The sequence below is a fragment of the Macaca mulatta genome, chromosome 18, assembly GCF_049350105.2.
Source record: "Macaca mulatta isolate MMU2019108-1 chromosome 18, T2T-MMU8v2.0, whole genome shotgun sequence".
Classification (NCBI taxonomy): Eukaryota; Metazoa; Chordata; class Mammalia; order Primates; family Cercopithecidae; genus Macaca; species Macaca mulatta.
The window spans coordinates 69,164,237-69,181,124 of NC_133423.1; the positions used below are offsets into that span (position 1 = coordinate 69,164,237).

A 16,888-nucleotide genomic window follows, 5' to 3' on the forward strand; every position below is an offset into this window, starting at 1 on the left:
TCTGTGTCTCTCCGAGCCACTAGGGGTTCACGCTGCAGGCAAGACTTTGAATTCCTAAAGTAAAAGAACATGAAGACGGACAGTTAACAGAAGCATCTCATTCTATCCAGCAGACGATTTCCTATCGTATGCAAGCAAACTCTGTAAATCAAACAATATTTTATGAGCAGTAAAGAAAGCTCTGCGGCCCTGCCACACATCCTTTTGTGAAGTGAAGACATGCCTGGTACTATGGCTAGGAATCCTCTAATACAACTATGCTGCACCCTTTCTCGAAGAGAAGCGTTCTTCATGCATGCTATCAGGGCATGAAAAAGACCCTACTGCTCCCTAAATTGCCTCCTGGAGGTGCTCAGGGGGCAACTTTGGTGTATTGGGGAAAAGGTGTTGGGGAGACTCGAGCTGGCAGCACTTCAGGGTCATGAGCCAGGAACACCCAACCTCTGCAGCCAGTGCATCAACACCATACAGACACCAGGAGAATTTCACCAGCTCCACACTCTCCACACACCTTCCTATTCTGAAGATGACAATTACCCAGATGGGGAAATTACATAGATTATTTTTCACTTAAGACTCCACCCAGAGATGTCTGAAGGAGCATGCAAGTCTGCAGGTGAACCAGCAAGCTCCAAAGCCTTCCGAAAGTTACAACCCATCAGCTCAGCAGCTGGGGTCCCCAGAGGGCAGCCCGTGTGTGGCACACCTATGAGCCGTGACCTCCAAGCTCCACCTTCACCAAAATGCACACCAGTCAGCCAGTGCTGCCTGCCTGTACTGGTCCCGAGCCAGCACGCCCAGCCCCAAAGGCGTGATCATGAAGGGAAACACACTTGGTTCCCAAGTATGCGTTCCAGCTTCCCGGGCTGCACCGCCTCCACAGCAGCAAACACAACAGGGCAGATCTGCGGCCACACTGCCTGCCCCCACCTACTACCACCTGGGCAGTTGCCAAGCCTTTCTCGGCCACTAGCCTCAAGTAAAATGGTAATACTGGCACCTACCTTGTGAGGCTGTTGGGCAGATGAAATGAGTGAGCGTATATCAAGCACGTGGGCCAGTGCCTGGGATGCCATACACTGTAAGCACTATTCAGGTCTCAGCTCCTATTATTACCTCTGTTTATCATGTTCACACACATGCTTGACTGCACCCTTCGTTAATCCTAGAGAAATGTACTCTTCTCTCAAATATCCACACCATCCATCACGGAAGGGAAGAGCATGCTGGAGACTGCGGTGGCTGTTAGATGCTCCGGCAGTCTGCTTCAAGCAGCAGCTCTAGAGACCACTGTGGGGCTGATCCGTTACCAGCTGGGCGTAAACCTGGTGGCATGTAAAATGACCCTGCACATTTTCCAGTGTTCCCAAGCCTAGGCTAATTAAGTCCCTAGCCTCATGGCCCACACCAAGAAAAAATGTGCCCAATACATGTATAGTGGCAAGAAGCCACCAGATCTGCACATTTTTAAAAATCTCAGTTTTCACTCTGATGGTAGTTTCTTTTGCTGTGCAGAAGCTCTTTAGTTTAATTAGATCCCATTTGTCAATTTTGGCTTTTGTTGCTGTTGCTTTTGGTGTTTTAGACATGAAGTCCTTGCCCATGCCTATGTCCTGAAGGGTATTACCTAGGTTTTCTTCTAAGGTTTTTACGGTTTTAGGTCTAACATTTAAGTCTCTAATCCATCTTGAATTAATTTTCATATAAGGAGTAAGGAAAAGATCCAATTTCAGCTTTCTACTTATGGCTAGCCAATTTTCCCAGCACCATTTATTAAATAGGGAATCCTTTCCCCACAGAATGGGAGAAAATTTTTGCAATCTTCTCGTCTGACAAAGGGCTAATATCCAGAACCTACAAAGAACTCAAACAAATTTACAAGAAAAAAACAAACAACACCATCAAAAAGTGGGCAAAGGATATGAACAGACACTTCTCAAAAGAAGACATTTCATACAGCCAACAGACACACGAAAAAATGCTCATCATCACTCGCCATCAGAGAAATGCAAATCAAAACCACAATGAGATACCATCTCACACCAGTTAGAATGGCGAGCATTAAAAAATCAGGAAACAACAGGTGCTGGAGAGAATGTGGAGAAATAGGAACACTTTTACACTGTTGGTGGGACTGTAAACTAGTTCAACCATTGTGGAAGACAGTGTGGCGATTCCTCAAGGATCTACAACTAGAAATTCCATTTGACCCAGCCATCCCATTATTGGGTATATACCCAAAGGATTATAAATCATGCTGCTATAAAGACACATGCACACGTATGTTTACTGTGGCACTATTCACAATAGCAAAGACTTGGAATCAACCCAAATGTCCATCAGTGACAGACTGGATTAAGAAAATGTGGCACATATACACCATGGAATACTATGCAGCCATAAAAAAGGATGAGTTCGTGTCCTTTGTAGGGACATGGATGCAGCTGAAAACCATCATTCTCAGCAAACTATCACAAGAACAGAAAACCAAATATCGCATGTTCTCACTCATAGGTAGGAATTGAACAATGAGATCACTTGGACACAGGAAGGGGATCATCACACACCGGGTCCTATGGTGGGGGGTGGGGGAGGGATAGTATTAGGAGATATGCCTAATGTAAATGACGAGTTAATGTGTGCAGCACACCAACATGGCACATGTATACATATGTAACAAACCTGCACGTTGTGCAATAAAAAAAATCTTAATTTTAAGAAACTCAGTGAAGATTAATATTCAGGTAGGAGCTTGAGAAGTTGCTGATTGTTGACAGATGGGGAGTGGACAGTGTGTTTCACTCATAAATTCGCTGTTCAACACAGCTTACTGCTTCTGCATCAGCAGCACTGACAAGAATGAGAATGACCTTCTGCGCTCGCAGGGTCCTTGTAGTGTCTGGTTAAACATCCCCGTTTTATAGATGAGGGGTCTGAGACTCAGGAGGGTTGAGTGATGGGCCCATATATCAGAGCTCACTCCTGTCCCCGGCCCTCTCCCCTGCCCCTCATTACCGGGGTGAGGACGCTGAGTGTGGCTGGGAAATGGGACTCCAGCTTGAATAGGGCATCACTAAATCTCTCAACACGCAGGCCCTGCCTGAGAGTTCACGAGGAGTTGGATCATCCGCTGGCATCCTCAGAGTCAACACTGAGGATGCAATATCCTTTCTCGTATCTCTACGGTCTCACACTTCCAAGTCTAATTGGAGAACCGCCTTCGCTGGGCACTACATTGGATCCTGCAATCTGAACTCACCCAACTCCTTCCTCTGCTCTAATCAGACACTGCTTAGGACTCAATGTTTTTGCTATTTGGTTTGATGATTGGTTTACTAGCTTATTCCCATCTCCCACTGAGATAGAGGACCAGAGAGAGGGCACGGAGAGTAGGCTGCACACACACAGACATTTTCCTGCACCAGTGTATCCAAAGCAGGGTGGCAGTGCCCAGCACACAGTAGGTGCTCACCAGGCTGCAGGTGAGTGAATTCTGACGTACAATGGTAGCCCGTAAACCTCCACATAGGTGGCATGCTGGCATGGCAAGGCACTTGGGGGGTGGTGGGGATAAAGAAACTTTACAAAGCAAACACCTTGCTTTTACTTAAGACCGGACCTTTACTATAAATGTAGGTGTTGGTCAGGATTTGTGGGCAGTTCAAATGTTCTCCAGTGCCTGCCTGCCCACCCTCCATTGCCTTGGATTGGTAACTCATGCCCACCCACCCCTTCCCTAGCCTCCATCAGGGCCTTAATTCACTGGGAGCAGAACAAGTGACCTAATGCGCAAAAGATCGAATGAATAGATAGTACTATATAAAGCCTTCCGAAGGTTGGTCTGTCTGCTTTGATCAACTGATGTCAGGATCCAAAATCAGTGTTCAAGTTAAAACTAAGAACAAAATGTGGAGGCCACGGTGGGAGCCAGGGCTGGGAAGCTTGAGTGCAGCACAAGTGGCCAGAAAACAAACCCAGAAAGATCAGGCCGCCCTGACAGATGCTTTCCATGGGAAGGAGGCTCCAGTACCCAGCAGATGAACTCTGAGCTTCCTGCTTTGAGAACTTTCTTGTGATGAAGTTGGAGCTGTACATTAGCCCCTTCATTGGTCGGGGGCCGGTGGGGGGGGTGGTTAGTGCCTGTTTGGAATAATCAGGTCCATGTGGCTGGGACCATGTACATGAGCACAGTGGAAACATGGAGGCCAGAAAGCACGGCCCTATAGGCTGGGGCAGCCCAGGTCCCGAGTTCCAGGGTTGCTGACTCTGCCAGGTGGGGGGCTGTGGGCGAGCTTCGCCCCGCTGTGCCTCAGCTGTGAAGCAGGAAGGCCTTTCCACCCCTGAAATTCTATGACTTACGTCCCAGTCACAAAAAGAGCTTCAGTGTAAAAGTAAAGGAATTTTCCACCTTGGAAAGGCATTAGTTAATACGTACATGAACTGGAGTTGTTTAAAAATATGTATGTGTATATATTTATTGGTATATTTACTAGTAAACTTACTAGTATATATTTACTAGTACATTTTCATTTGAGCATAGTTGTTTTCCCAATAATTAGTAAAAAAAAAAAAATTTAAAAATCATAATTATGGTAAGTGGGTTATTTATACACACAATGTCTGCTCATTAAAAAGTTTGAAAAGCACTCTGCTTCTTAATCCTGCTGCTACATCACAATATTTGGAATTGTGCTCAGAGTTTCTCGTGTGAGCACAGAAGTAGACTGTGCCGCAGGGACGGACATGTTCTTTTCTGTTAGGTCTGACAAAGGACCTGATGATATTTTTGTCATAGAAAAAAATCCTCTTCTAGCTGGGTACAGTGGCTTACCCCTGTAATCCCAACACTTTGGGAGGCTGAGGCAGGAGGATCACTCGAGTCCAGGAGTTTGAGACCAGTCTGGGAAACATTGCAAGATCTCATCTCTACTAAAAATTTTAAAAGTTAGCCGGATGTGGTGGTACGCAACTGTAGTCCTAGCTACTTGGGAGACTGAGGCGGGTGGATGGCTAGACCGTAGGAGTTCCAGGCTGCAGTGAGCCATGTTTGTGCCACTGCATTCCAGCCTGGGCAACAAAGCAAAATCCTGTCTCAAAAACAAACAAAAACAAAACAAAAAAATCCCTCTTCCGCACCTTGCTTTCCTCATTTATAAAATTTGGAGGAATAGTGGATTTGAATCTGTTCACACCTGGGATGTAAAAGGTGGGATCCCACACACTCATTTTGCTTCTCTGTCCAGGGCCAACAGAGCAGCCAGCTCTGCTGAATATGCCATGCAGTGGCCCTTTCTGTACCACAGGAGGCCTTCCCAAGCAGCAAGGAGACGGCCCAGGCATGAACAGACACTCTTTCCGAGCACCAACTGGCCGCCACCTAGCATTTCCCTGAGATGCTGAAAAGAATGGAGGGCCACACATATCCACAAGGATGTCCAGTGGAGATGGTCTAAGGGCGCTCTTCCTGGGTACTTGAAGTTAAAACGGCTTCCTACTGGCTTTGCAGAAACGCCATAATCTTCACATTAACGACGGGAGGTAGTAACTTCCCCACTCCACAGAGGAGCCAATGGAAGCTCACAGAGGCTGGTAAGTAATAAAAATTCCAGATCGCCAAAGTTCTTCACAATGATTATCTTTCACTGTCAGAAATATGGGGTCCTTGCTGAGTGGGCCCTAGCACTTCTCTGCACGCCAGGCGCCAGGCTGGCGACCTTCATTCACTCCCTCCTGGGAGCCGCAGTTCACCTCTGGGAGGCGGATACCAGAAAAACTCCATTTCGCAGCAAGGTTTCTGCAGACACAGAACTTACTGTCAGTGTGGGTCATGGAAAAACTTACAGCTGAACACACTGGGGATGACATCCCCATTCTGGCCCAAAGTCGGGACTTCAACTCTTAAGCATCCATCAGTCATGTCATCTACAAAATGGGGACGAACACTTGGGTACCACAGTGAGGGGTACCTTACCCCGGACCTTGGAGAATAAAACTCATATGGACACTTCAAAGACAAGTGTAGAGAAGCCAAATTAAAGAAACAGAATGAGTCTCCAGCCAGGAAGATTCAAGGATTGCTTGACTGGGTATCACCGGCATGTATTAAAAGCTGTAGTTAATCGTGTGTGTAATTTTAATGTGTCTCCCCTGCTAAGCTGTAAGTTCAGGGGCGCAGGAACCCAATCCATCCTTCTCTACCTTTGTCCTGGGCACCTGGTCACATGACAAGCACTCAATAAATGAATGAACGAGACGGAGCTAAGGAAAGAATGTGTCAATCAGAGAGGTCAGCCAGGAAAATCCAGATAAATGAGGCTGATGTCACAGTACTATCCAAGCTCTGGCCAGGAGAGGACCTGCTGGCAAAGAGCCTGCTACTAATAACACAGATACCTGGAGGTGTGTGCCCAGGCTGGTCACGCTCAAACATTCTGGGCCCTCGGGCTACTACTTGTAATAAGATGAATGAACTGGCCTCTGGGGTCACACCAGGTCTGTGAGCTGGTATGAGCTAATTCTGTCAAGGAATGAGCCTGCTCTTGCAATGTAGCCAGACCCGGGGCCACAGCAGGTAGGTCAGGCGAAGAGAGCTGCCCCACTACATCTCTCTGGGCAGCCCACTGGCCACTAGATAGATGGTCCTTAAACCTCCGAGCTGCAGGATTTGCTGCTACTTTTTCTAGAACACCTACTTTGCAAGGTTTGGCTGCAAGGATATAAATAATGAAAAAGACCAGCTCAAAGTGTGTGCTTAACAAACAGTGCCATGATTATTGCTCCTTAAGGCACACATCTCATCAATGACTGAGTCAGGATTCCACGAATAAAGATGTGCTGTTTTCTGTCCCATGGAGCTGACAATGAAGAGTGCAGACAAGGACCACGGTGAATCGAACGGGCTAAGTCTAGCAGATCTACAGGAGAAAGAGGAGGTCATGATGAGCAGGAAGGCCTGGGGTGGAGCTCATGGAGATGGTGGAAGATGAACACACGGCGAATCAGCACCAGTGGCCATACGGCCCTCCTTGGGGACAGTGGTCACATGTCTGTGGTGTGGCTGGCACAATGACCAGATGCCACAGCCAACATCCCATGATGCTTGACGTCTTACACAGTGAACTGTCCTGCCTTCGGTACTGGCGGCAGCCTGATGACACACACCGGATGCATGGAAAGGCGAAGGGAGCATGAGGTCTAGATGCAGAGGAGGAAGGAATATGGGGTTCAGGGATGGCGATGAAGAGCAGAGGCTTTGCAAGGACGGACCCTCAGGTACTTACTTTTTTTCAGAGTAAAAGGAGGGGCTTGTTGATCTAGAGAGGGAAGCATTCCTCTGGCCTGTAGCTAGTTACCTAATCTCTGGTCCTGGGACCTTTTTGCTTTGATGTTTCTCTGTGGTGGCAGCTCCAGCTTGCTGGTCAGTTTCCAACCCCAAACCCAAGATGCAAGGGGGTGGGATGGGCACAGGGTTTGTTCCAATTCCTTCCTTGACCTACCTTTTTTCCAAAGGTTGGCATGGCCGTGTGGAATATGGTGGGCCCCGTGATGTTCTTGCTTTACAGTATTGGATAAGGTAACAAAATGTAGATTGAGAAAGAACAGGCGACAGGATGGGGACACACACACACACACACACACACACACACACACAATGAGGAAGCTTTCTGGCTGAAAAGAAAGTGGAACATCTTTTTATCATTCCAATGTACAAATACTGAATTTGCAGTGTCCAAGCAAGGCAACTTCTTGAAAATGGAAAGGATGACCACATTATGTACATTGGTGTGAGAACTTTTCACCCAGAGGACTACAAAGCATGCATGCATATACATACCCGACTTGGGTACTGTCGCGATACGGCAGCACTGAAAATATACTACAGAAGGATCTTCTGCCGCTGATAAGGACTATTCTAAAAAGTAAAAAAAAGAACAAACAACAAACACACTAAATGCAAAGACTCGAGCTAAAAAACAAAATCTATAGCAATTAAGCATTCATGGCATTCATAGCAGTATCTGCACGCTCCCACCACCTCCTCTGGCAGATGGTATTCTGCTCTCCTTGCAAAATGCAACCCCAGCGGGGCAGAAGTGGCTGCCTCTCCTCATCCCAATATTAACATGTGAGACAACAGCAAGGGTCACTAATGAGTACACCTGCACCCCTTCTCCTGCAAGACCTGCTTGCTGTGGGCTGCACATGCAAGAGGGAGCAGACAGAGCTGAGTCCAGGGTGGCCAGGGCTGGGTGAGCAGTCATGCCACATTTAAACCACTGATTTCTATTTTGCAGTAAACAATGCAAGAGCAATAGCGCCAGAAACTATGAGCAGGAAAGACACTCAGAGGCCATTATGACCATTCGATTTTTCATCTGCTGGCAACATGTTAGGTTCTGAGAATAGATTAAGGGAACAATTACATAATCAGTCTTAGCCTCCATTCTTGCTATAAAGATACTACTGGAAACAGTTCTACATGATGGTCTTATGCAATCAAAAGCCACTTTAAAAAAACATTAAAACAAAAACAAAAACCCTCAAAGCACTTATCCTGGCATCTGAGAATAACTTTTGCCAAAGGGAATTGCTGACGAAAAACTGGAGAAACGAGAGGAAGAGATTTACAAACAACATTCTTTGTAGCACCAAGTCAATACACATCATATAAGGAAGCTTATTTCCTTTTGTCATCCTTTCTTTCGACAACCATAATAAGACCAGGGAAAATGGTGCTACTACATGCATCAGGGTTCGGGGATTTCAACTCTGTTGTAAAACTAAGAAATCAAATTGTCCTGGGATGGAGTCCGGTTCCCTGGCATGGCAAAGCAGGCCCTGTGTCTCCTGGTTTCTGTCTCTCCAGTTTCAACACCCACAGAATTTCCCCGATTTTACCATCCTACCGATGCTGAGGCACTGACAGCACCCCCACCTGAACAAAAAGTCTCGCTGTTTTATACTTGTGTTCTTTGCATACTATTTCTTCTGCCTATATGCCCCACCTTGGAACACCCAGGGAACTCCTATTCATTCTTCCAAACCTAGCTCAGAAGTACCCCCTCCACGCAGTGTTTCCTGCCCCTCTTCATGGAGTTACTTGTTCCCTTTTTGGTAACTGTCTCCAATTCCCCATTCACACGTCCAGGAGGGCACGGATGTGATCCACACTGCTAATCATTTTCCTCCCTCCTTTACTAGAGGGTGAGTCCAGGCAGGGGTTTAGTGCGTGGTGGCCCCTCCGTCTATGTACGTGTATTAGATGGCACTGAAATGCAGCGTGGGCCTCAGAGCAGCAACACTTGAGTATCCATCATGGGAGGGCAGGGCTGCAGGCGTCCTATGCAACCAAAAGCCACTTTTGGCTTTTGACACTTTTGGTGTCAATTCCATAGCAGTTCATATCCACAGGTTAATGGGATGGGACCAAAGTAACACACTCAGCTTCGAACACCAGCATCACTTTTGTTTGACCTCGGTCAGCTTGCTAACGCTTCTGAGCCTCACTCTGCCCTTCTAAGAAATGCGATACAATTAGTAACTATCTTATTGGAAAGCTGTAAGAGTACATGAGTCCATACTTGGAGAACCCTCAGAACAGCAACTGGCAAATAGTACACACTCAGTAAAACCATCTTTACTGCAGATGGGCTGCCTGGGTTAGGATTCAGGTTTTCCAGCCTAGTCCATGGACTCAGAACCTCTTCAGCCCTCTGTGCTAAATACCCAGGCCTGCTCAGACCTGAAAGCTGTGCTGCCAGGACAGCTGGAACACCCCATGCACGGGGCCTTTCTACATCGGTGTAGCATGAGATTCACACAGGGATGCTGCTGAAGGGAGATGCTGCTCATCAAATACCCCAGGCCCTGATCCCGGTCACTGTCGAGGACAGAGCGTCATGTCCAGAGTGGACTGTCAAGGCCTAAAGGGCCAGGGGTTACATGAATCATGAGCACACCCTGCTGAACACCAGCCACGCTCCTTGGGCTCGCCTGCATGGAGCCCAGCAACAAAGCTTCTCACGCTGCAATGCCCTGTAAATTCACCTACGGAGACTTAACAGCCAATACTTATTAAGTACTGATTATGTGCCAAATTCTAAGTGCTTTAACTGATGCGGCACGTCAAGTCAGCGACGTACCAAAGGAGATGCACCAGCAGGTGGGGCGGGGGGAGACTGGAACTTGAGTCCTTTACCACTACCGATGCCCTTCCCTAAACCTTGCTAGAAAAGCCTGCCCCTTGGGGGCATGACTGGGGACCCACGCAGTTCTTGGATACTAATTGGATACTAATAAGTCTGCCTTCATCCACGTGTTCCAGGCCGGCTTTCCAGCCTGGCCTGTGGGTCACCATGCCCAGTGCAGGGAGGGGCAAGAGGGTGACAGATCACACATCCCTGACCTTGGAGCTGCTGGAGCCGGGGAGGCCTGCTCAGCCCGGACCCCTCCCCAGATGGAAGGGCAGAGGCTCTCCGCACCCTCACTGCCACTCCCTGCCATCTACCCAGGACAAAGGCCTGGAGCGACTCATTCCCGTGTCACCGGGCATCGATGTCCTCTGCAACACACTGGCAGGAATGTGTTGAACAAACTCCACCGGCTCAGCGATGCTGCATTTTCGTCACTACTCATGCTAAGGTGTCCTTCCTTCCCACACACTAAACTTGTTTGGACGTTTTTAATAGAACAAGAAAATGAAGAATATAAATGCGAGTGCAATCCAAGTCTTCTTCCCAATCTTTCAGCCACAAGATGCCTATCAGTAAATGGGCTGCTTGTTCTATTAAATGAGCACTCACTCTGGGTGGTCCGCACCACTATGTGTAGGAGAGGCTGACAACATGGTACTCATTCCAGAAAAACATGTTATTTTACTGCAGAGGTCAAGTTTAGCAACTATGAATATGGACTGTTTCTCAACAATTCCAGTAGAGTTGCTGCTTCCCTGGTTGGCCAGTCTCAAGCGGCTGGAGGGAGGAGGAAGGGAGTAAGGCATGTCACATCTTTGGGCTCTTCCCCTCCCTTCTCTAGTCATTTCATGCACCCTCAGTTTCTGCAGGGGCCAGAGGAGGAATTCACAGCAGAGATCCGCACAGAGGCTCTGGCTCTGTAGCCGGTTTGCCAGTGGAGCTTCCAAGAACACATCATACGTGTTTCCTGAAGTAGTTTTGGCATCTGGGAGGGACTGCAGGTGTGAACCACAGCGGGCAAGTAGCAGCAAGTGATGGCTCCCGTCTTCTTGGCTTCTTACACTGGGAAACCTTGAACAGTATGGTTCTGACAACAGGTCCCCTGTGATCAACCGTTACGTTTAGAACCTGTGGGGTTCATGTGAATTTGCAGCTTTTCTCTTTATAAACATTAGGGAAATGTTCACGGTAATGGAGATACACAAGAAGAGAATCAGATGTTTGCCTCCCGGAAGGTACATCTATTATCCGAGAAAGAGTTCCATCAGATGACATGAACAAGCACAGTCCACTTCCGCTGTCAGACGCTGACCACCCTCACGTCTTTGCCTCCAACCTCGGCGGCTCTCTTCTTGGACGCCCAAATGGCATATGCGAAAAGCCCAAATCATTTCCCCCACCTGTGACGTACAACATTTTACTTGGAGTTGAGATGACCAGAAAATATTACATGAAAGATTATGACTTCAAAAGAGGAATTAATTCCAGGGAGATGGATCTTTAAGGAATTAAAGGTCACATTTCCACATGAACATCTGCCAGAGGAAAAAAATAGCAAAGGAAAACATTCCCTGGGGCTACAGCCCACATGGACAAAGCATCTTGGATACACAATGCTTCCTGAAACGGCCAGGGAGCCTCATGAGTGCTCGGAAGCTGAAGGAGCACCGTCCAGCTTTCTTCTTCACGCAGCCTCATTGCCACGCTCTTAGGAAAGCGCTTCTGGTATGAGGGATCTTGCAGCTTCAGACCACAAAGCTTCCACAGCCACAATTAGCTCCCAAGACGCTGAGTGTCCAGAACAGCCAGGAGAGGCACAAGGACACCACCTAGGTGACAGAGCACCACGGGCCACTTTTCACCCAATCTCCTTTTACCCCCCAGCCCAGCACTGGCGATGGCTGAAACGGCAATGTCTCTCACCAGCCAGGATCCTCAAGTCTTTCCTCCTTTGCCAAAACACCAGAGGCCTGTTCTATTTCCAGCCCTCTGGGGAGTCTCTGTTGGTTGTGAGAAGGTCTCATCTCTTCCAGGTGAAATGTTCCATTACAACAGAAACATTCTCTTGAGAACATAAAAACAAGCAACCAACTCCAGGAGGCAGAGGAAAGAAAACCACATCTGCCATAATGGGGAGGTGAACACAGTGATGCCCAAACACAGCCCCGCAGTGTCCACAGCCCAGGGGTCTGTAATCGGCACTAGGCACGCACGCAAAAATTCTGTGGCTCATTCCCTCCACGCCCACGAGGCAAGAAAGAATACGCCTACAAAGCTGGTGTTCTGGGTTCAACTGTGCTCCCCAAATGACATGTTGAAACCCTAAGCCCCAGGACCTGCGGCTGTGGCCTTATTTGTAAATACAGTAGCCCCCCTTATCCATACGGGATGTGTTCCAAAACCCGCAGGGGATGTCTGAAACCACAGATAGCACTGACGCCTGTATGTACTATGTTTTTTCCTTTGCAATCACTTCATATAGGGCAGGTAGTGAGACCATGTAGATATGCTGGACTAAGGGCTGACTCATGTCCCAGATCAGAGTGGGAGGGCAAGAGATTTCGCCATGCTACTCACGCAATCTAGCACTTATGAATTGTTTGTGGAATTTTCCATTTAATATTTTCAGACCATGCGGTTGACTGTGGACAAGAAGGGATTGCTGCAGTGTCTTTGCAGATGTTATCAAGTAAGGATGAGGTCCTACTGGGTCAGAGTGGGCCTTCAATCCAATGGCTGGTGTCCTTACAAGGGGCAAGAAATTTGGAGACACCTAGACACACACAAAGGGAAGAAGGCCACCTGACGGTGGAGACAGAGACGGGAGTGATGCAGCTACAAGTGCCAAAGACACCAAGGCTCGCCAGCACCACTGGAAGCTGGAAGAGTTGAGAGCTGATTCTTCCCTTGGGGCTGAGGGAATACGGCCCCGAGCTTTCAGTCTCCAGAACAGGGAGAGAACCGCTTGTTGTTGTCTTAATCACCCAGTTAGTGGCACCTTGTGGCGCAGCCCTGGAAAGGGACACAGCTCTCCCTGGCATGGCTCTGGGCTACACACCCCATCTCAGCAGGTCCTCTGCACACCACACTATGAGCGCTGTGCACACAGACGGTGAAGGAGTGAAGGCCAATGTCCGGAGACAAATGAATATTATGAAATCTGGAAAACCCGTTCTCTTCCCAGCTCCACTCTGACCCCTTTTCCCACAGTCGTTCCTTCCTCCTCTCACAATGCTTTATTAAAAACTGGAAGAAGGGGACTTGACCCCTTTCCGTCTCTTCTGAAGGGCTGGCAATGGCATAATGAGACTTGAACGAAACCACCACCACCACCAACAAAATGTTCTTGTTTACTCTATTTAAATGCTCATGAGCTACTGGGGGGACGTTTTCCTTCTTAGGAACGACTCCCCTCACTGTTGGATGTGCCTCATCTGGGTACAAGGGCAAAATGGAGAATTGGTAGGGGATCCAAGAACATTCTCCACAGAGCGATCTGTTCCTTTCTGCCTGGAGTTGGAAGGAGATGCTATTCCAGGGCAGGAGCTAGGAAGAAGGGGCCCCATGAACAAGAAGGCACTAGAACAAGGCGCCTGAAAGTGCCTAGGAGGCGGCATGGGATTCTAACAGGTGGAAACAGGAGGAAGGGAAGCACGGCTTAACCCTGCAAAGTGTGGAGCTGCACAAGGTGTCTGGGGCCAGGGAACTGGGGGACATGAGTTAAATAGTCTGATGCATCTGAGAATCTGTGCTAAGTAGCCCACAAATACCACATGGTGGTACTGTTACTGGTGGAGGCATTAGTCTTCTCTTCATTGACTATGACTGCCACCTCCACCACCACACTTCCATGACCGCAAGATCACTGCTACCACAGTGCAGGACAGGCCTCCCCACCTGCTAAGAAGGCACACCTTATCCTACAATCTAGGGAGTGGCAAATTTCTGATAAACAAGTTATATAATCTTCCTCTCCTCCTCCCTCCCTCCCTTACACAAATATTTTCTGAGCACTTAATCTATGCCAGACATTGTACTAGGTGCTGGGGATCTGATGATGAATGGCCCAGCTAAGAGCTCCCTCCTTGCAAAGCTTAGGGGTGGTTGGGAGATACCTCCACGCAGAGGTTTAAGTTCTCTGATGGGAAGTAGGGGGTGCTACTGAGCACACAGGAAGAATAACCCAGCCTAAAGGAGGCAAGGTGGACTCCCTGGAGCAAGTGGTAACTGAGACCTCAGGGATAAGTGGCAACCAGTCTACAGTGAGAAGATATGCTGGTGGGAAAACTGGCATGAGTCAGGTTGGGAGAAAGAGCATACAGCCTATTCAAGGAACTGAGTGAACAACAAATGTTCACGGACCTCCACGTGCCTGACTCACCAGTGTTTCCACTCCCCTCTGTACAACCCTTTGACCAACACCCCTGACTCACGCAAAACTCAGGCTGGTAGGCTGTTTGCCACCAACCCCCACCGAGTTGTGCACTTACTAAGGGTCACTTACATATGGCCCAATCCTGTTTATGTCAGTTGTATTATTATTTATATTTGCACTTGTTTATTAAAGATTGTGCACTGCTGGGCACCGTGGCTCATGCCTGTAATCCCAGAACTTTGGAAAGCCGAGGTGGGAGATCACATGAACTCAAGAGTTTGAGACCAGCCTGAGCAACATAATGAGACCTTGTCTCTCTCTACTAAGAATCAAAAAACTTAGCTGGGTGTGGTGACACACGCCTGTAGTCCCAGCTACTCAAGAGGCTGAGGTAGGAGGATCGCTTGAGCCCAGGAGTTCAAGGCTGCAGTGGGCTATGATTGGCTGCAGTGGGTTATGATTGTGCCACTGCATTCTTGGGTGACAGAGCAAGACCTCGTCTCAAAAAAAAAAAAAAAAAAAAAAAAAACAGTGCACACAAACTAAAGAAGGTGGAAAATAAAGAGAAATGCTGTTCAAATTTTTTGTTTAATACTGGATGCGTTAAAAAATATTCACACAAGGCAAGTCATTTAAAAAAAAATAAACTGGCCGGGCGCAGTGGCTCACGCCTGTAATCCCAGCACTTTGGGAGGCCGAGGCGGGCGGATCACAAGGTCAGGAGATCGAGACCACGGTGAAACCCCGTCTCTACTAAAAATACAAAAAATTAGCCGGGCGCGGTTGTGGGCGCCTGTAGTCCCAGCTACTCGGGAGGCTGAGGCAGGAGAATGGTGTGAACCCGGGAGGCGGAGCTTGCAGTGAGCCGAGATCGCGCCACTGCACTCCAGCCTGGGCGACAGAGCGAGACTCCGTCTCAAAAAAACAAAACAAAACAAAACAAAACAAAACAAAACAAAACAAAAACAAACTGCAGTTGAAATAGGTATGAGCAAGACTGCAAAAGGTTAGGAAAAAATTGTAAACATCCAAACAGATTTTGCACTCAGATTCTTGGGCCACTTTCGTGAAGTCCCATGTGGACATCCCAGCAATGGGTGGGGACAATGAGGACATAAGGAAGTCAATGCCACAGACAGACTCTGATCTGTGGACCCCACACAAAGGAAAGGCACGGCATGGAAAGCTGCAGAATGGACCATCACTCATGGGCTTAAATGCCAGCACAACATCTAAGTGTGTAGGAGACTTCTGTGGGCATTTCCTTCGGCATTTACTAACCTTTTCCCCTAACCCAGCGATTACTGTGAATAATTCAGCAGAGCTGAGGGTGGCATGGGGGAGAAGTGTTAGTCCAACTGTGAGGCCGGCTGGAGAAAGGCCTCCTGAGCCCTGTGGGGAAGTCAGGGTTTGAGAGTCCCCAGCTTAAGGTGGGAATTGCAGCCACGGCATGGAGGAGGAGCACTCACAGGAGTGGAGTGGGATAGGAGCGAGGAGGGTCTGGGATGGGGCGGGAGGAAGGCAGGTGGTGTCACATGGGCAGAAAAGCTCTCCAAGTCAGAGCACCACAAACTGGGTGGCTTAAACAACAGAAATACATTGTCTCACAGTTCTGGGGGCCAGAAGTCCAAGATCAAGGCGTCAGCAGGCCCACGCTCCATTTGAAGGCACTGGGGAAGGTCTGCTCCAGGCCTGTCTCCCGGCTACTGGTGGCTCCATGGTTTGTGGCAGCATCGCTCCCATCTTCACATAGCATTCTCCCCGTATGCCTCTGTGCTCCAGTTTTCCCTTACTTCAAGAGACTGAGGCTTTTGCTCTGTCACCCAGACTAGAGGGCAGTGCCATGATCTCAGTTCACTGCTGCCTTGAATTCCTTTGCTCAAGTGATCCTCCTGCCTCGGTCTCCCACACTGCTGGGACTATAGATGTGAGCCACGACACCTGGCTTCAATTTCCTCTTTCTATAAGGATATTGGTCGTATTGGATTAGGGCCCACCCTACTCCAGTATAACCTCATCTTAGTGAATTATATCTGCCACAACTCTGTTTCCAAATAAACTCACATTCTGAGGTACAAGGAGTTAGGACCTCAACACAGGAATTTTGGGGGCTAAGGTAAGGGGAGAACAAGAGGAGTTTGGTGTCACAGGAGTGAGAATGTCCGGCCAGGTGTGGTAGCTCAAGCCTGTGATCCCAGCACTTTGGGAGACCGAGGTGGGCAGACCACCTGAGGTCATGAGTTCAAGACCAGCCTGGCCAACACGGTGAAACTCCATCTCTACTAAAAATACAAAAATTAGCTGGGCATGGTGACAGACA

At 48.3% G+C, this 16,888-nt stretch overlaps 1 protein-coding gene across 5 annotated transcripts in view; it reads right to left on the minus strand.

Moving 5' to 3' along the window:
* The window catches only part of CABLES1 (Cdk5 and Abl enzyme substrate 1), a 125,513-nt gene that overhangs the window by 35,645 nt on the left and 72,980 nt on the right, over nt 1–16,888 (minus strand). For 3 of the 5 annotated variants that reach the window (XM_077975008.1, XM_015121660.3, XM_028837915.2), the window contains one exon: nt 7,835–7,912. The exons of the other annotated variants lie outside the window; for them this stretch is intronic. In XM_077975008.1, the coding sequence (XP_077831134.1) occupies nt 7,835–7,912 (78 nt within the window). The remainder of the gene's footprint in view (nt 1–7,834; nt 7,913–16,888) is intronic. 5 annotated transcript variants of the gene reach the window in all.